The sequence below is a fragment of the Culicoides brevitarsis genome, chromosome 1 (genome assembly GCF_036172545.1).
Source record: "Culicoides brevitarsis isolate CSIRO-B50_1 chromosome 1, AGI_CSIRO_Cbre_v1, whole genome shotgun sequence".
NCBI lineage: Eukaryota > Metazoa > Arthropoda > Insecta > Diptera > Ceratopogonidae > Culicoides > Culicoides brevitarsis.
In genome coordinates this window covers 17,376,330-17,397,661 of record NC_087085.1, presented here as the reverse complement: position 1 = coordinate 17,397,661, position 21,332 = coordinate 17,376,330, and the positions used below count along the sequence as shown (strand labels likewise).

At 29.9% G+C, this 21,332-nt stretch overlaps 1 protein-coding gene across 1 annotated transcript in view; it reads right to left on the bottom strand.

Annotated features, from left to right (window-relative positions):
• Positions 1-938: 938 nt before the first annotated feature.
• Positions 939-21,332, bottom strand: part of LOC134837367 (protein CBFA2T3) — a 46,297-nt gene continuing 25,903 nt past the window's right edge. The window contains exons 3-9 of the mRNA XM_063852737.1: positions 4,732-5,063; positions 3,577-3,723; positions 2,587-2,753; positions 2,039-2,525; positions 1,350-1,533; positions 1,142-1,257; positions 939-1,076 (exon numbers count right to left, since the gene is read on the bottom strand). Coding sequence (XP_063708807.1) covers positions 957-1,076; positions 1,142-1,257; positions 1,350-1,533; positions 2,039-2,525; positions 2,587-2,753; positions 3,577-3,723; positions 4,732-5,063 — 1,553 coding nt within the window. The 3' untranslated portion in view covers positions 939-956. The remainder of the gene's footprint in view (positions 1,077-1,141; positions 1,258-1,349; positions 1,534-2,038; positions 2,526-2,586; positions 2,754-3,576; positions 3,724-4,731; positions 5,064-21,332) is intronic.

Below are 21,332 nucleotides of genomic sequence, written 5' to 3'. Positions count from 1 at the left end.
TTAGAGAACAAATTAATTCATGATGATATGATTTTTTTTACATATTTTAATAAATCTAGTTCTATTGTTTAACCTATATTTCATATTTTATTTATAATTAATTAGAAGTCATTAATATTATGATAATAATAATTAAACATTTTTATTAAAAGTTATGTTTATCATTATTTTTAGTACAGTCAATTTTGGGGCAAATTTAAGTATAATCATTTAAATTTAAATTTAATTCAACTTTTATCGTAGCGAGTAGTAACATCTACCGTTAATATAATTTCTACTCTATATCGTTTAATATTATTAATAATGATAATATTTTTAAACAAATATTAAAGTGTATCAAAAATAAATCACTAAAAATTAAAGTATATAATATATAATTTTTGATATTGCACATTTTTATTTTTTTTAAATTTATTATCATTTATTTATGTGTGTATAGTAATTTAATGAATGAATATGCACCGTACCACCATCCATCGCGGTGAAAAATTGATGCACAAATATACATATAATTTTTGGTTTAACTGACATAAACATCTACTTTAAAATTGAATAATTAAATTTGTGATTTATCGCTTTGTATATTTTTTTGGTGTGTGTGTGTGTGTTTTTTTGTGTATGTATGTTATATTATAATTTATTTTTATTTATTATTATTATTTTGTGTGTTTGTTGTCCTACTTATCTATTTAAATTTTATTATTTTGATCAAAAAGAGGGAATGGAATCCTATATAATAATAATATTTATTAAATTTAATTATAAAAAAGGGGTTTCTGCATTGGTTATTCATTGTATTGATGGTAACGGAGTACACAGTAACAACTATCGTGACTATTAAATTAATATTTAAAATTAAAATAAGAAAAAAATGTAAGAAAGAAATTTTCTACAATTCTATTGGTTTAATTTGACTAGCACAGATACTTTTTCTTAGGCTTTAAAATTTTAGTTCGTCATTTTGGTGGAGAGCTGAGACCGTTGCTTAAGGATGCCGAGTGCGCTGTGGGCGGTCTCGATATGGCAGACGAGGATTCTTGGAGTGATTCTGCTTGTCGCAAGGAGATGCAAATGTGCTAAAAAGAAATTTAAAAAAATAAGGTTTCTGTCTTATATTTGCATTGAATTTTCTTCTACTTACCTTATGATGTTGCTCCCAATCCTTTTGCTGGCAATAAATTCCGCAATACCGAACTAATTTGCATCCCGCGCACGTTTCCCGTGCTTTTCTTCCGCAATTCCAGCACGCCTGTAAAACTTTTTAAAATGATATTTTCCCTAATACAAGGATTCAAGGATTCATATAATTCTCGGAACGAACTAAAGTAAATCGAAAAAAGTAATTAAACTTACATCATTGTGTCCGGTTTGTTGGGGTGGCGATTGACGATCTGTGTCGGGTTCATTGTTATTTCGGTTGAACTCGATGAACATTTTTTCCATTTTCAGACGTTCTGCTGCGATCATTTCGAGTGCTCGATTTTCCGCTGAGGCAACTGCTCGTTGGATTTCAATGACGGCTTGTCGTTTTACCTAAAAAAAATAAAATTTAATTTTAAAAAAATCAAAATTTTTAAATAAGGCCGAATGAAATTCAATAATTTTATTCTAAATTTTTGAAAATTAAAAAAAAATAAATATTTTTTAATTTTAAAAAACAATTTATAAATAGGTACTTTTTTGCCGCTGATGAAAATTTTTGTAAAATAAAATTTTAAATTTTTTTTTGAAACATTTTTCTACATTTTAAGTTAAAATTGAGAGAAAAAAAAATTCATTAAAAATTTCATTAAAAATCAATAAAAAAAAAAAATTTTAAAATTAAGTTCAGTAATTTTATGAAAAATTTGTAGGTAACGAGTAGAAAATTATTGAAAAAATTTTAATTTTAGTACAAAATTTAATCAAAACCGAAATTCTTTTAAAAAATTTTTTAAAAAATTATACAAAAAGACCAAAAATCCATAAAAAACGTATTTTTTCCATCAAATTTTTGTCATTTTTAATTTTATTTTTTGAAAATTAACTCGAAACTTACTTGATTCACTGCATCCTCAGCATTCCTCCTAAATTCCGCAATTTTTTCCTCTGTCTGTCGTCGCATGTCTGTCACCGTAGTCTCTTGCGGATGCGGTTCAACACCTCGTTGCTGCAATATCGATATCGCTCGTTTGGTTTTTTCAACCATGCCCGAAATGCAAGCCAACATCGAATGAATATTTCGCCAATCCTCATCTCCGCCGGGACCTTGAGCTCCAGCACTTGCCGCAGGTCTCGCTATTCTACTGGAATCGCGTGTTTCCGACGAACGAAAATCACGTTCGTCATTCGCGCCTCTCTGACTGCCACCATGAAGACTTTCGGCATGTGCTTGCAATCCGTTTTGATAGTCAAAAATTAGAGCGTGACCTGGATGAAGATGCGGCGTCGCACCAAGCAACAAAGATTGATGAGCCGAACGCTTCGAGAGGAACGAATAATCGCTCCAGTCGTGCGAGCCGCCATTCGAAGGAATATCGTAAATTCTGTAAAAATAAATAAATTTTCGCTAAGATAAAATTTATTTATACAAGAGACACCACTTACGCATCAGACGCCCTCCGTTTTAACGATAATCCATTGTTTGTGGAACCGCTTCCCACCGAAGTAAAACTTCCACCTTCGTTCGGCAGAAAAATCTCGGCATGTTCACTCGGATTATGGACAATATCGAGTACGCTGGATTCGTTTGCTCGCACATATTGAACGGGCGACTACGGAGAAAAAGAGACAGATTTAAAAAAAATAATACAAAATTGTAAAACTGTTCAATTAAAAGCTTTTCGAAAGATTATTATTTTCTATTTGTTTCTCGTTCTGTTTCGCTTTTAGCTCTAAGTAGCAATAGACGCACACAACACACTTCGATTAAGTCTCAGCTGCACCGAATAACATTGGGAAAATTAACACCTAGTTTTTGGAGTTTGCCATACGAGAACTTTTTTTCTTCTCTCTTTCTCACACACACACACTCGGGAACAAAGAATGGCAATAAATATAACAGTTAAAAACAAATAACAAAAAAACACGAACAAAAAAAGATTAATTTTGAGGATTTATGTTAAATCTCGTATTTTTATGAAAGTTGTTGTAATAATGGAGACACCTGGTATCAGTTTTTTTTCCTGAATTGTCACTTTGCCTAATTTCCATCGTTCCTAATTTGATTTTAATTTGATGGTGACAAACAAAAATAAACACATTATTAACCTTCCAATCAATAAATCTTCGAAACTGATTTACACCGAAACAAGGAGACACGAGAAACCGGCTCCCTGACAACTTTCCCACGATACAAATCGACATAATGATGATGATTCACGTATATAAATAAATAAAATTAACGGTACGCGCTTGTGCTCGCCCTCACACATATAAATAATAAATTATCATTAGCCTCTAACTTTAACACTATCTGTCCGTTGTACGTCGCTTGTTTGGGCAGCCAACAATTAGTTTAGAACGAAGCGAAAGGAAAAAAATAGAAAAAAAATCGAGCGAGAAAAACTTAATTCGTTGTAATTATGGGACACTTACTTGTTTATTGGCTCGTGCTAACGTGGTAATTTCTCTTTGTAACAATGGGATGTGAGATCGCAGGAATGGCGCAACGTTCGTCCTCAACGGGAAATTTGTCGCTTCTTGTACGGCAATTTGGAAGTCGTCGATTGAGAGACCGCCACTCTGTGAAAAAAATTGAAATTAAAGTTGAGTTATTGCATATTTTTTTTAAATATTTCAAATTATTTTAGATTTTAATTTATTAATAATTTTAAAATTTTTTGTTAAAACTTTTATTTATTATTTATTTATTTTATTTTATTTATTTATTGTATTTTTTGCACTTTTCAATGTAAATTTAATATTTTTTAAAATTCAATTCTATTCGATATCATATCCGAAATTTGAAAATTTTTGAAAAAAAAATTTTTTTGAAAAATTTTAATTTTTTTTTTGTAATAGGTATTTGATTTAAAAAAATTAATTTATCAAAATATGTTACTTTTTAACATTTTTAATGTTTTTATGAAAATTTTAGTTATTTTTTGACAGAAAAAAAGTATAAAATTAACTTTTTAGGTAACTATATAAAAATTTTAAAATAATAAATATTTAGGTAAATTTGTGAGAGTAAAATCACTCGGATTTTATAAAAATCTTAATAAATAATTTTTAAAAAAATATATTTTTTCATAAAATTTTAGATGAAAAGCCAAAATATAATTATTTTGTTACCGCATTTCAATTTTTTAAAATTTAAGATTCATTCTAAAGCTTTTTGAGTCAAAATTTAGATTTTTTAGAAAGTTTTTCTTTTAAAAAATATGAAAAATAGTTTATTTTTTTTTTTTAATTTAAATTTTAAAATTAAAATTGAGAAAAAAATTTAAAAAATTATTTTTTTTTTTAACTTTTGTATTGAAAATGATATTTTTACAGGAATTTTCTTCTCTAAAATTTTTTTTAAATTGTTTAAAAAATTTCTTCTAAAAATATTTTTTTTTTTAATTGTTTAAAAATTTTTCAATTATTTAATTTATTCTTAAATAAAATTATTTATATTTTTTGGTAAAAAAAATTTAGCTAATTTCAATAATTTTAGGATTTTTCGTAAAAATTTAGTAATATTTAATGACATGAAATGTAAAGCATTTTCAAAAATAAAAAATAGTCGAAGAAAAAAAAACTTACCGCTAATGACAGCACTAACGATCTAACCCGATCCCCAATATCGGCATTTGTGTCCTGTCCAAACTGCACAAGAGCTCCCAAAAACCTCCGAATTTTCAGTAGTCGACTGGCATCGGAACTACTGCTATTACTGTTGCTTGTTGTGTTATTTGTGTTGGTGGTTGTAAGAGAAAGGGGCGTCGCTGGCGGAGGCGGTGTGATAGATCCCGCACTGCCATTCCTCACAGGTGAACTGCATCCATTCCGACTTGTGCGTTGCTGCTGCGGCGATCGTGGCGTCACAACACGTGCGCCTTCCGGTGAATCTGGCGTTCGACATTGTTCTTTGTTTCCTAGAAAACAAAAAAAAAATGATTTTGTAAAAAAAATATATAATTACTTCGTGCCTTTTATGTTGTCACAGACATTAATTTGTTTGTTTTGTTAGTCATTCAATTATGTGAGACACACTGCAGCTTTTAGGTGTCACACACCAGACATACACTTCAGTCAATGATAAAGGACAAATACACACCATACACACACAATTTGTAACTAATTATAAATCTGTCATTTACACACATTATTTGAGCATTATAATGTCATACCTTGCGTCGACACGGGCTGCGACATCGTCGGCGGTACATTAGAGCCATACAACGCAAAAAAATCTCTTTTCAAGTCGATATTAAAATTTTCATCGCACAATAGCTGAACATGGTAATGATTTGAAAGGGAATTCTATCATATCTGGTTTGCGTCAATTCACCTGTTCATTAATGCATTTGCGTTAATGAACGTCATTTTCAATTTTTTCTTAATTAATTTTCGCGAAAACTCCATTTTGAGACTTTTTCAACTCCCAAACTGCTGAAAAAATGAAACACTTGAGGCAATCCAATTATTCCTTCCTTTCTTCAACATCTTAAAAAGTGTTTGCTTTTGTCATTTCACTGATTTCTTCTTGCAAGCACACACACTCCTACCACAAAAACTTAAAAATAAATACACAAAAGTGACGGCAAACGTCTTGTACAGACAACGAAAAGGAATTTTAAAAGAATTACAAGCAAACAAATCAAAACATCATTTATTGCCAGGGAGAAGCACGTGCCTTTAACTGGTAAACAGATAAAAAAATATAAAATTTCATTTAACTTTTTATCTGAAAGTTCACTTTTTTTTTATCTCTGCAGGCAGGTGACATGTAACGGATTATCAATCATATAGAAATGATAGAAATTCTCAAGAAGAAAAAAAAATGTCGTGAGATATGACGCAGATGGCGTTTCTCTAAGAAAAACAACAACAGCAGTAAAAAATATCGACATACAAAAAAAGTGGGGCGCTTATCCTATTAAATTTTAACATATCAAAGGGAGGTCGTTCGGTCTTTAATTTAGCGAACACAGTTCAATTCGGCTCAAAAATTAGTGTACGACGACAACGAAAGGTAAACATTATAAATTGCTCGGAGCAAGGCAAAAAAAATACTCGCTGCGAAAAGTTTTGCGGTTGTTCAAGGGGAGAGTGAGAATAACAGGAGAGGCAAGAAAAAAGTTTCAATTTAAATTGTAAATAAAAAGAAAATATTATTTCATTCCTTCGATTGTGTGTAAGTAAGTAAGTAACTAAGTGAGTGAGTGAGTGTGCGATGTTTTGAAAGGATAAACTTTTAGCGTGCGGAAAAGTTTTCTTCTTTCTTTTAATTTTTTTCTCTTTTTTTTTTTTGGGAAATGAGTCAGGTGAACATAATAATTTATCAAGGTAAATCAATTGGATCGCCGTTTTAGAAGTTTTCACCACTTAGTCGACCCGAAAATTAGTATTTCTTTATTATCCATGCAACCACGCAAAATAATTTGCATGCAATTGGCACCATGAACAAATAATTAATTACAGATGAAAATTCAATAAAATAATAATAATAAATCGGCATGCAATCCAGAAATATTTTTGGTAAAAGCGGCATAAAGAACAGAGATTTTCTGCAAATACACACACAAAAGAGCGAGAACAAACAGATTATTATTATCATAATAATGGTATAAACACAGAGAGAGACTAAAACATATACTGTACACACAAAGCATCTGGCCAAGAACAGAAAAATATGATTTCTGCTATTATTCTGCGTTTGACATGTGATATAATAATGTACAGATATTCGGGTGAAATGAAAGGAAAATGCGCGACTCTCTCTCGCTCGCTTTGTGTGAACAAATGCCTTATTTTGAAAAACACTGGAGACAGATGGTTCATGTAAAAAAATGCTAGAAGCAATATCGGTGTTTGAACACTTGAGCGCATTTTGTATTAAAGTTTCATCTCAATGATTTCTTAGAAAAGGCTCGAGGATGACTTAAAGCAAATTTAAGAGAAAAATTTGGTTGAGATTGATTTTTGGAAAATTTATTTTATTTGGCGCTTGTTGGTTTATGACAAAGATTTTCGATTCAATTTTTATGCCAGAATATTTTAGCAAGGTTGCATTATAAGTCTACAGATAATGGCTACTACAATTATTTGCTTTTTAAACCCTTGTGTCAGGCTTATAAATACTCGAAGACGCAAATTTCTATTGAACCTCATGATCAAACTCTTGTGTCAGGCTTATGAATACTCGAAGACCTAAGTTTCTATTGAACCTCATGATCAAACTCTTGTGTCAGGCTTAAAAATACTCAAAGACGCAAATTTCTATTGAACCTCATGATCAAACTCTTGTGTCAGGCTTAAAAATACTCAAAGACGAAAATTTCTATTTATCCTCATGATCAAACTCTTGTGTCAGGCTTATAAATACTCGAAGACGCAAATTTCTATTGAACCTCATGATCAAACTCTTGTGTCAGGCTTATAAATACTCGAAGACGCAAATTTCTATTGAACCTCATGATCAAACTTTTGTGTCAGGCTTATAAATACTCGAAAACACAAATTTCTATTGCACCTCATGATCAAACTCTTGTGTCAGGTTTATGAATACTCGAAGACGCAAATTTCTATTGAACCTCATGATCAAACTCTTGTGTCAGGCTTAAAAATACTCAAAGACACAATTTTTTATTCAACTTCATTACGTCACTTGCGTCTTTCTTTGAACGCTTGTGTCAGGCTTACGAATACTCGAAGACGCAAATTTCTATTCATCCTCATGATCAAACTCTTAAGCCAAGCTATTGAGTAATTAAAATTGTTGATGTTACAGCGGAAAGCAAACTCTTTGCCAATCTAATTGACTAAATGTATCCTAAAAATCAATCCAAAAGTACGACAGACAGACGCAATTCCATCTTGAAGCACATTTCACTTGTAACGTCTTTCAATAAAATAGTTAGAAACAGAAGAAATTTGTCATGATTTGATTTATTCTGAATATTTTTTCCATTTTTGTGTGTGAATTCAATAAAAATTTCCCGATCATCAGAAAGGAAAACTTTTTTTTTCCAAAGTTCATAAACAAAATTAAACTGCTCGAGTTTAAAAAAATATTTTATTACAATGAAATAATAATAAGTAACGGCTTGTCCGGCCATGACTTGTGTTCATTGCAAAACACACGCATTTCAACGGTAACAAAAAGTTGGGAGCTGGGAAAAAATAACAAGCCAAACAATGTTTATTCTATGTTTTTTTCTTCATTTTTTCCTCTTTCGCTCTTTATTGGTGATTCGCAGTATACGACACAAAAAAGGGGAATTTAAAAAGTTTATTTAAACGCAGGTGTGCTTTTAAATCAAATCTTTTTTCTCACTCTTCTCAAACCAAAGCGTTTTATTTGCAAGCAAACGTACATATAAATACTTCCATTTCTTTTCCAAAAGGCGAAAAAAAAAATGTATAAAATGGGATATTTTTTTCGTCTTTTGGTTATCGTCTACTCCATTCGGAAAGATATCACTTGTAATAATTCACTTTGTGTTTGCTTGGAAATTGTCGAGTCGCAAGTAATTGAATTGCGGTTGTTTGTTTTGCCACGTCTGTGGCAATTTGACGATTATGATAAGGATAAAGGAGAAAAAAATATTTTAATTTAAAAAATCCGAATTTTTTTTCGAAAGTTTTCTAAGTACCTAACGTCTCATAATTTACGACATTAAACCCTCAATAAAAATATTTAAATACACTATTAAGATTATCTTCAAATTCCACAGAAATTGGTTGGGTGACAAATGTAAGTGCTTATTATTGAGTGAAAATGTCGTTGCATGTGAGAGAGAGGAAAAAAAGTTTAAATTGCTTTTTCACCATCACCACTTACCAGGAAAAATCAACAATTCATTTTCACATTTTTAAGTCAATTTCAACGACACCACTTCATAAGTGAACTTTGACAGACTTTTTTCTGGGTCTCCTATGATAATAATAATGATGATGATGATGCAATATTATTATTACTGCGATATTTACCATCATCTACCGACAAAAATGTATCATTGCCACACACAGAAAAAAAATATTTGCCAGAATTGTATCAGAAAAATAAGAAGAAACTCGACGTTGCTGCTGCTGCTGCTTGCGAGAGACGATAACAATGTGTACAAAACGTGCTTTCTCCTAGATATGGCACGTACTTTGACATCATTTAAGAGCGAGAGGCAACAACATTGTGTATATCATATTTTTCATCATCATGGAGTTTATAAAAGGAAATTCTTTTTTTTTTGCGAACATTATTCTTTCACCATATTTTAGCACTTCTCGGTGATTTTCACTGAGCTGAGTGTGTTACATGCATCGCATGGAAAAATGAGAGAAAAAAGAACGAGTTGAGTAAAAATAACGAACAGCTGAATAAATATTTGGCTTTTTATATTATATTTATATTATGTGTACTTTGGGATGTTATTGCATTGCCTTTTTCCTGCGTGTAAGGACAAAGTGGCCGTTTGACACTTTTTGCGATGTCAATATTTGATGTTAATTTTGACGTGCAAACAGTAAATGAGCGAGATAAAAGGTTGTTACATCCATTAAGTTTTTTTATGCGTTTCAGATTTTTTTACAAATTGGAATGTAGGCTTTGTTGTATGTCTTTCAAAAAATTTAATCATGAGTAAGACAAGAATTCTGAAAAATTTTATAATTTTTTTTTTATTAATTCAAGAAAGACTTAAAAATGAGTTACTTTAAGTCAAACTAAGCCAAATATAATTTTTTTTTAATTTCCAAAAGAATTGAAAATTTTTCAAAAATGGTCGAAAAATTACAACCTCATTGACTAAATTTTGAGTCAAAATATTATTGATAATTTAATTTTTAGAAATTTATTTTTTTGTGAATTTTAAATAGTTTTCAGTTCATTAAAAACAAATTAGAGTCCTTGTTATGTTAAATACGCTCTAATTGTTCATTTTACAAAAACTAATTTTTTTCTAACATTTTTTCCGCGATGTATTTTCGCATCTTGCTCTTAATTTTACATAAACGTGACTACGACACAAAGAAAAAACTGCTGGTCTCTAATAATAAAATAACTAAACTCCCGATGATGTCGTATGACGGCGAAAAACTATATTTTTAAAGCAGTACTTAAGCAAAAAAAAATCTGCCATTATTATAAAAAAATCGTAGAAAAAAAACGGGCAACATTTGGTACACTATTTAGTTGCTTCTCCTTCGTGCACACAATCACATCGCCGGTATACGGTGTCATGTCGCTTCAATGTGCAGAAAAACGTTTAAAAACTCTCTATTTTTTTGAGAAAATATTGCCTCCTTGTGCAACTGTTGTTACTGATTTGCCTTTTTTCCATGTTATTTTATTATTCCGGACAGTTTTATTAGCATATTTCTTTTTAAAAAACATAATAATAATAATAGAACAGTTTCTCATGGTGTGTGTGTGTTCATTTATTTGTTTATGTTTGTTCGGAACTCGGTAGAGAGGGTGGTAGATGGCGGCTGAGCCTTTTTCCTTAATTCTCTACGATAATATAAATAAATGTATAATATTAGTGTCATATTGCGCGCGTTCGTGTGCGGGTCTGCACATTGTTTTAAAAATGCCAGCTGCAAAAAATCGCATATTAGTACAATTTCAATATTATACATCCGATACACACTCGCACACACAATACTAATTAAAATTTTAAGCATTCAACTTCAAATTAATGACATTTCTCATTTTTTACTGGGTAGGTATGTGTATGCAGGATGATGAGGAAAACGTATACCCAAGCAAAGCTAAATGCCAGATGTGACTGATTGAAAATGAATGTTTTTCTTTATTTTTGCTTCCCCCCAACACTCGTGCACACACGGACACAAAAAATTTTGCTTATGCATTCATTTAGCACAACTTACGGATTGAAAAAGAGTGATATCAACCTCTCAAGGGGTTAGATGTAGATGATAATGGCTCGTCTCAAATTTTAATTTTTAAATTATAAAATTTCCCCATTTTACTTTTAAAAATTCAATATTTGTCATCCCAAGCAAGCGCCCTCAGAATTCAATCAGCTCTCCCAGAAGGTCCCAAAGGGTTTCTAAAAGATCTTAGTAAATTTTAAGCACGATTGGAGCCAGAAAATTTTTTCATGATTTCGAGTCTCAAGCCGATGACCTAACGCTCGACAGTCCGATACGCTAACCTCTGAACTAAGCTGATTCCCTTAAGGGGTTTGTTTATTCCTTCAGTTTAAGGGATCCTTCTGACCTCCTTTGAAGATGATCATCTACAGCCCATTAAGATGTTATTATAACCCCTTGAGAGGTGATTTTAATCCCTTTTGATCTTAAAGTTCACTAGGGATTAAAGTAACGTCTCAAGGGATTAATTTAACCCATTAAGACATTAATTGAATCCCTTATGAGGTTAAATTCTTAAAATTATTAAGAATTTATCCTCATAAAGGATTCAATTAACTTCTTAATGGGTTAAATTACCTTCATGAAGGAATTATTTTTTAGGGCTGTAGAAGATCAACTCCAAAGGAGGTTAGATTGATCCCTTATAAGAAGTTAAACTAACCCCTTTTCCAAAACAAGGGATTAAATTAACCCCTCAAAGGGTCAAATATAACCCCTTTGCAATCCGAAGGGCACTAATAGCTCGTACGTTTTTGTATTGCCATAGGAGCGGCATTGGAAAATTAAACATGAATTTATGAATGCAATATGGTCTCTGTTTTTTATTTGTCAAGAGTAGCTGTGTTAATTGAGAAAAACAAACATCAACCGTCTCCACATTTTCCCCCGTTCATGAAAGGATTGACTGGCAAATTATTATTTTTATTGTAATAATTATGTAAACAAATCATGAACCTTCGTTTCATCGCTGTTTTTTTTTCAACGCGAAGATTGACTGCGAAAGACAAGACACCGTTGTCGTCATATTACGCGCACCAACTGTACGCTAAATGACGATAATGGTAATTGCAGACGTGCCTTTTACACAATCTGCTGTCTTAACAATATCGCACGTTTACACTCGTTTCGCGCGTTATTTTTCTTTTCTTGGAAAAATGCAAAAAAAAAATACGTCGCAGGAGAATTTTTCTTTCCTTTGTCTGATTTACGCACGAAGAAAATTTGTCTGTTTAAACAGGTGATCTAATTATGATTGTCACTTTTATCAGTTTTCTCATGCGATTCACGCGACGTTTTTCTGACACTTTTTTTTCCTTTTTTCCGTAAAATGACGCAACTTGTGTCGTTAATGGCAGTCAAAATCTGTCTTCGTCTTATCTGCATGCAAAATGTGGCTAATGATGATGATCAAACAATTAAAATGTTTTAATTGGAACACCATATTGAGCTCGTCCCATTCATTCGTTATAGATAACAACGCAGTAACAGACGAAAAAAGGTAGCGTCTGTCTCTCGTCTGGATCGATGGCATCCGAGTTTCCAAGAAAAGTGTGCGATGAAACGTGGTGGGAGTTGTGACCCTCATAGCATTTCCGAACATTCAGTTTTACGCAAAAAAAAAAAAAGGGATAATTGTCTGCATGGTGGGAAAATAACACATTTGTTTAATTGCTTGTAAAATTATATGCCATTTGCTCATGCAAAATCCAATTTAAAGCAGCTCAAAAGTGTTGCGATATGGCTTGTAATTATCATCAACGGAGCTGTTGGAAGGACTTGAGACAAGAAAAATAAAAAAAAATTGAAGATGAGATTTTAACATCCTCTGAATAGTCTTTTAAATCATCATAAATCTTCAAAAATTCAATAAGACTTGAAAATTCGTACAAGTTTTTTAACGCAATGGCTCATGTTTTTTTGAAGAAAATTTTTTTTTTGAGTGTTAAGATAAACTATTTAAAGGTTTTAGTACATAAAAATATGAAAAATTTCAAGGAAAATTAAGAAAATTTTCCAAATATGATTTTTAAACTTTATTCGATTTTATTTTTGTTTAATTTTTTTTATTTGAATTTTATTAAAAGTAAAAAAGCCTTAAAATTATATTAATTATTTAAAAATAAATGTAGCTTTAAGTCAAAACTAATTAATTATTAAATTAAATTAAATTAATTATTAAATTAAATTAAATTAATTATTTAAAAAAAAAAATAAAAAAATATATTAAAATAATTTAAAATATTTAAATTTAATTTAATTTTTATTTTTTTATTTTAAATAATTTTTTTTTATTTTTTTTTTTAATAAAAATTAAATTTAAATTTTAAATAATAAAATTAAACTCTACATTTTCTTTAAAAAAAAACCTTTTAAAATTCATATTTTCATGGTTTTTGAGGTTTAAAACAAAAAATCTTTAAATACAGATATTTGATCTTTAATACCCATTTATAAAATATTATACTATTAAACTTTATTTTTATTCATATTTAATTAGTTCTGTGATTGAACGTTTTAATCAATAGGAATAAACATTTCCGTCATTGAAACTTGCACAAATAACCCAAAGAGGCGTAAACCAGTAGGTAGAGTATTACTAACTGAGCATTTAATAAAAATAATAACTTTTTTTCTGAACATGTGTCTTTTTTTCACGATATTTTATAAATAGTCATTGCGCTGCACACCGCTTGTGATAACATTTATTTTTCCCATCGTACAACCGTAAGCTCCCCATTTATTGTCGTCGCGTCGTGTATGCGGTAAAAATATTTTCCATTTCTCTTTTGCTCCGTCATAAACAAATTTATAAAATTTACACATTCAATCAAATCAAAACACTTTACCTACTATTATTATTTGTAGAAATAGGGAACGCTTGGAAAAATATTTCGCGCAAAAAGGAAATTTCGCATCTCTTTAATCAGGATTTAACCTCGGTGATGCTGCACGTGTTTTCATCATCGCAAAAATGATAATAATAATAAGATTATTATGTATTTTATGAATTACGAGCAATGTGGCAGACCATCATATAAAATGTGAATGCAAACTTTATGTAGATTTCGGTATCATTCTGCCATGAATTAGAAAGCGGCGCCTGTTTGCACACGAACGAGCGAGAGAGCGGAGATGACACAGCTGGCAATTTCCATAGCATGAGAAAATATCGACTTGCAGCCAAATGTTACTGTTTGCATGTGTGACCGAGCATCGAGCAATTTCCAGCAGCGCCGCAGCATCTCTCCTACGTCACTATTACATTCCGATGGACGAACGAGAGAAAAAAAAATGTTTATAAAAAACTTTTTTATATGGAAAAATAGCAATCTATCTATCTATATACGATATCGATAGGACCTTCGCCAGCTGCCATTGTATTTAAGTGTTTGCACTTTTTTTGTAGCTTGCTGTGTTCATATCTCTTCTGACGATAAGTTGTCCGTTTTTTTTTGTGCTTTACATCAACACACAAAATAATCGTATATACCTAATGCCAACCAACAGCAAGAATAATCAATTAAAGTTCATACCAACTTTTTTTGTCTGTTGGCTACTCAAGAGAATAAAAAGACGTAAAACGGAGAAGCAACAAAAAAAGGCGGAATGAGAAAATAAAATAATAATAATAAAAATAAACTAGGATCAGGTGTTCAATTAATCTTTGTATCAATCAAGTGCCTGTCGTCTCCATAATTGTCCATGTCCAACTGAGACCAAATGAGACGTAATTGATTTCACACCCGTCCCATCAGTCTTATCATCATAATGATTAAAACACGCATCGACAAACAGTTACGTAGTATTTGCACAGTGGCACAGCGAGCGGGAGATGGAGAGAGAGAAAAGCTGTGCGATGATAGTTTTGAATTTGATACAGATCCCTTAATTTATTGTTTAATTGTTTGTAATAAAACCAAATGAGAACACACACGCACGAAATGTAATATTATTTGCTTTTCACAACAAACGCCACAGACAAAATAAACACTCGCACACAAACAGTTTAAATCCTTCATCTAAACATTTCATAATTCAAGCATTGTTAAATTATTATTGCGTCTTTTGTGTGTTTCTTGTAAGATATTTCGGCGTCGAATGTATCATAACAATTATATGTATATATGAAAACGAGCCCTTTTTGATGTTTGTCTGGCTGGTATCCCCTCCCATTGTACAAAGTTACTGTTTTGCAAGGAAAAATTTAGGATGCCAATTTTCAGTAATTTTTTGAAATATGAAATACTTTGTCAAATTTGAATTTTTGAATTATTTTCAGGTAAGGCAAAAAATGCATTAAATGTTGCAGATTTCTACTTATTTTTATTTTATATTATTTTTTTTTAATTTTCTGATTTCGAGTATATCTCAAAAATTTAAAAGGAATTTTTGCCAAAAAGTGAATAATATTCAAAAATTCAAATTTTTTGTAAAGAATTGAGTAAGAAAAATTAAAAAATTAAATAAAAAAATGCACTTAAGAAAAATATTCAAATTTTGGTGCATTTTTTTTTGCCAAATTTAAAAAATAGCCAAAATGCATAAAAGTATAAATAACAAATTAAAATCAAAGGTTGAAAATTTTCAAAGTCAAAGTCTTTAAAATTTTTGTTTTTTGATGAAAAATAATTATTTGAAAATTTTGCAAAGAAAAATATTCATTTCTTCTAATTTGTAAAATTAATTTTATTATTAAAGATAACTTTACTTCTAAATTTTTATTTTTTCTTTATTCTATGAAATCTATAAATCAAAAGCAAAAAATCTTTTAAGGATATTTTTTTGGAAAAATTTTTAAAACGTTTTTTTTTTTTTTGCAAAAATTTTTAATTTAAAATTTAAAATTTTTAAGAAATTTAAATTTTCTAAAAATTTAAAAACTTGTTTTTTAAAATAATTTTAAAAAATTAAATTAATTAAAATTAATCAAAATTAATTTTTTCTTGAAAAATGTCAATTTTTGAGCAATAAATTTTTATCATTAATTTTACTTTGAAAAATTTTTAAAATCTATTTATAATTTTTCCTTGATTTTTAAAAATCTATGAAATCAAAAACAATTTTTCTATCGAGTTTTCTTGATTTTTTTTTTCGAAAATCAAACAATTTTTTGCATTTATGTATTCGCATTTAAAAAATAAAATTAAATAATTTTAAAATTTTACTTTTGAAAATTTTATTTTTGGTTTTTTAAAAAATTTAAAAATTTTTTAATTAAATATTTTTTATTAAATTCCCCATTTTTCATAAATTTACAAGATGCGACACGATAAATCCCTACAAATTACCTCAAGGAAAGGATATAGGGAAGATATTAATGTTTTAATAATAATAGTCATCTCATCATGATTCATGATTGTAAGATTTCGGATACATTTTAACTTGTCACACTTGAATAACGAACATTTACAAGATGTAAAACAAGCATGTTACTTGTGTAAATTTCGACACTTATGTGTAAAAGGTGAAGATTAGATTAAAATGGATGTGCAATCTGGTTCAATAATTGGTTTAATTACTGTTCGCAAACTCTCGTGTCGCACAAGTTTCGTTTTTGGGACATTTTAGTCCCTTTCTCTAAAAAAAAAATTATAAAAAGGAGATAATTTACGACGTCTGAACTCTCTGCGCCCGAAGAACAATAAAAAGGGACACGAACTCATGCAGAGACAACACTCACCTTTTTAAATATAAATATTTTACACAAAGAAATGCTGGTCAGATTTACATTACGAGGCGTTTTAAGGACAAATACAGAGAAAAACGACAAAATATCTTCTAATGGTCACTAAAATTTATGACGGAGCTCAGAACTTTGTCTATTTATTTAATAAACTATATTTGCTGTGTGTGTGTGCCCGTCTCAGTTCTCTGAATAAATAAATTTGCAAAGGAAAAAAAATCATTAGAGATATAAGGACGACCAATGGTGGTAAAGGGCAGAAAAATCTGCAAAGTAAATAGCACGTCTCGCAAAAAGGAAATCTATTTTAAGAAAATTCTTTTGTCGCCACTCTTGCCCTTATGTGCAATATCACACACTTTTTACATCGCACTGAGTAAATATATACGGAAAAAAAGTGGAAGAGCAACGACAAGAGGGTAATTAACAAGAAACACACAGGGTTCTCGCCTACATGGCGTCAACAACTCTTTTGTTTCCGCCAACCCTTATGGCGCAAAAGAGGAGCTTAATCAAGCAAATTTTCCGAAGCATGAAATAAATATAGTTGGAGGCAACGAAACAAATAGACATAAAATTTGCAATTTCATTGAAAAATCCAATTTTTCGCGTGTCTTTGTAAAATATCGTGGATTTTATCCTTCGATAAATCCACTAAATTGACTCAATTTGGAATTATTTAAATTTTTCTTTTTTTGTGTGTAATAATAACAAAAAGTATCGCACAGTATGCAAAGTACAAACTAATTTCCCATGAATGTAATTTCAAATTCTAATCGAAAAAAAGTGATGAATTCCTTTTTGTTATTTCTTTACACGCGAATTTTCGAGTTTAATTTTATTTTAAAAACGAAAAGTTCTTTGAGGGAGAAATTTGAATTTTTTGTAATTGAACTGCAATTATTTCATGAAAATTTTTAAAATTTCATCCTAATCTACTCGTGCCTCATCATGTATAGCAACACCACACATTCCCTATCAATTTACCGCCCTGATTCGTAAATTGACTGTAATTAATTTAATTTAATTTTAATTAAACACACGGACACGCAGGCGATGTCGCCGCCGCATCACAACTGAATTTAATGCGATAAAACATAATAAAATGTAGATGTGGGGTACCCCCGGTTTTTAATGCAAAAAAACAAAATATTTTTCACATGTACGAATTTGTATTGGAAATTTTACCGCATCACATGTAATGGTAGTGGTCACAAATGTCCCTTATATATTTATTTATATTTATTGTTATAAAAATATTTTTTTGAAAAAAAATAATAATACAAAGTTAGATGAGAGCAGGACTGATTTTGATCCATTTTTCGCGTCGCGATGTAAAAATAAAGAGATAGGGATGCGTGAAATGCAAAAATATAAATAAGTGCTGTTTAAACATCGATAAAACGCACATTGCATTGATTCAATTATAAATATTCTCTCTAGTTTTGCAGCATCGCGAGTGCATGTGAGTGTTTATCTGTGTCGCAATTTAATGGTAAAACAATATTAAAAACAACAGTTTACAAGTGGTGGGTGTAAGTTGGAACGACAGAGATCTTCTGACAAATTTTCGAGAAAATTTTCTTTCATTCAAAATTCATTTTTTTTTAAATAAATAAAAAATAAATAAAAAAAAAAAATTTTGTGCAACGAACTCGAAAAAAATAAAGTCCAAAATTTTTTAAAATAAAAAATTTTTTAAGGAAATTTTTGAAAATTTTTCAATTAAAAAAAAAAAAATATAAAATTAATAAAAAAATTTTTAATTTTTAAAAAAATTAAAAAATATTAAAATTAAAATTAAAAATTTTTTTTCTTGAAAAAAAATATAAAATTAAAAAAAAATTAAATTAAATTAAAAAAATTAATAAATTTAAAAAATTAAAAAAAAAATAGTTGATTCTCCCTGCTCTTGAAATGTAACACACACACACATTCAATAGCACAGTCGATAAATTTTCCGACTGGGGACAGATTGTGTGAAAAAAATTGTGGTTAACCAAACAGATAACATTATATGCAACTGTGTGCCGTTCGTGTGTGTGTGTGCGATTATCACACTTTTCTATAATTATCTGATTTATATGTTGCTTCTGAAGCTAATTTAAAGCAAATATTTAAAATTTTTACATGAATTTAAAAACATACAAAATCAGGTAAAATTTTAATTATTTTTCTATTTAAAAAAAAATAAATTTCCGTGAAAAAAACGAGGGTGGGAAAAAACAAATAATTCACAAAAAAAAAATAAAAAGGGGAAATTTTTAGTGTCTTCCTCATTGAATTTACTTTTCAACAACAATTTTTTTCTTTAATTTTTGCCTCACACGCCATCCATCAAGTTCCCACACGTACACGAACGGATTTCTGTGTGGTAAGTTGAACAAACAAGCACAAAAAAAAACGATGGGTAGCAAGTGTTTATTTCTCGCGTTCATTTCTTTCGTTGTTTATATCACATCCATCATCCATTCAATTGAATATAATTTAAGGATTTATTTTTGAAGGAACAACTGAGATCGCTTCTGCTTTCGTCGTCGTCGTTTCGAGGGATTTCATCACGTATTGAAGAGTTTTCGTAACGAAAAAAAAAATATTTTATTAAATAAATGTCCGCAATTTTCACGTAATAGAAAGGAAGCTTTTGAAAATCTGTGAGGATGACGATAAAATGTCCAATGACGACGGCCCATTTTAAGTCATCATCATTCATGTGTCATGCCAATGCTTCTGACAAAAATACATAACAACAAGAACAACAAGCATCATCTCTCTATCTCAGTGTGTGTGTGGCAAAAGACAGGCAAAATAATACCTCAATTGTTTGTTTTTCGGTTAAAATTTTCAAATACAGGCATAGACACTTTATACATCACATTTTTCCGGATCTACCTAGTTTTTCAGATTTCAGGTGCAGGGCACAAATATAAAATATCTTGTTTTTCGTTCATCATCACTTGTCGCTTGTTGTTTGTATGTCATCAGGCAGTGAAAAAGACGCAGGCATGGAAAGTGTCATGAACCTAAGTCGTGAATTGATGACTCGTGATTGACGGATTTTGAGAGAATCAAAATTTATGAAAAAAAAAATTAATTAAAGCTTTAGAAAAAATAATTAAAAAATTTTTGTAAGAGACTAAAAATACTTCGAGTGAAAAATTTTAGTCTTTTAGAATTTTAGCTTTGAGCTCTTAAAATAATTTTTTTTTTCAATTTTTTTTTTAATTTTAAAAATGATCTAAAAATAGGAAAGTGTTTAAAGAAGCTTAAATAAATAAAAAATCCATAAAATTTTCTAATGAAAATTAACAGGACCATATTTTCAGATATTCAGGGCTTTAAAAAATTTTCCACTGAATTTTATTGAAAATAAAAATAGTTTTAAGATCTCTTAAAATTAAAGAACTATTTAAAGAGATTTGAGGATTTTTTGAATTATTTTTACATAATTTGATTTAATAATTTATTTAAATATTTTTAGTCTCTTTTTGTACAATTTGTAAGTTTTTTTTTTCAAAATTTTACTTATTTTTTATATTTAAAAAAAAAAAATTGACAACTATATCGGCGAGGTCTCTAAAGAGTCCTTTTGTGATAAAATTTTGTCTCAAGCTTGATAAAATATTGAGAGACGTCTATGATCTCCAATATTGCATTTAAAAAAAGTTAATTGAACTTATATTTAGCAGAAACTATAGAAATTCATAAACTTTGTTAACAAAAATCGAAAATGTGAAGCAACACTGATCCGCATCAACATACAAAGTTTCCTTTTATTATAAATCTTTCTTTGTTTTGATAAATTATTATTTTAGGAAAATCCTTATTGTTACTTCTTTGTCTATAGTTCTCTATGTCATACCTGCACAAAACTCCCACATTTGCCACCTTTTGCGATGATGGTTAATAATGTTTCCATTATACTAACTCCGTTAACGTGAAAACAAAATGAATGGCAATGCCGAGATTTTATGGCTAACAAAAACATCCTCTGTTGCTCATTTTCGTTGTTCTCTGTGTTTTTACCCTTATACTCATCAGTGGCATCATCGTCATCATCATCATCACGAAAATGGGTGATCTATTGTTTGTTTGCCTGTCTGTGGCATGGCTTACTTGCATATCAGCAAATCGCACGGAGACGCCGCCGCCACGGAGAGAAACTTTTGTGCGGAAAGGGACACACTCGCTATTTAGATTGCGGTTAAATTGTGGGAAAAATATAAGGGATCCACCGTTTGCATTGATTTGGTAAGTAACTGCTTATAACCTTGCTCTTTCTCTCTTTTTTCCCTGCTCTGTAGATACTTGTGTTTGGCTGTACGGGACTTTTAATAATAATAGAGTGAGAAATTCCGCTTATCGTGTTTATTTTCTTTTTTTTTGCATTTTATTATTATTTTGTTGTGGCAGTTTGTACATGATGAATGGATACTTGGTTGTATCTGACACAAAACAGGTGTCTGTTTCGCATGTTTATTACTTGAATGAGTTGAACAAAAAATATAAAGGACTCACTCAGGTATTCTGATGAATGAGATAAACACGAAAAACACAGAGTAATAATAATTATTGCATAAATTTGTTGAACTCTTCTGTATCCGAGATCAGGGATTGTCAATTC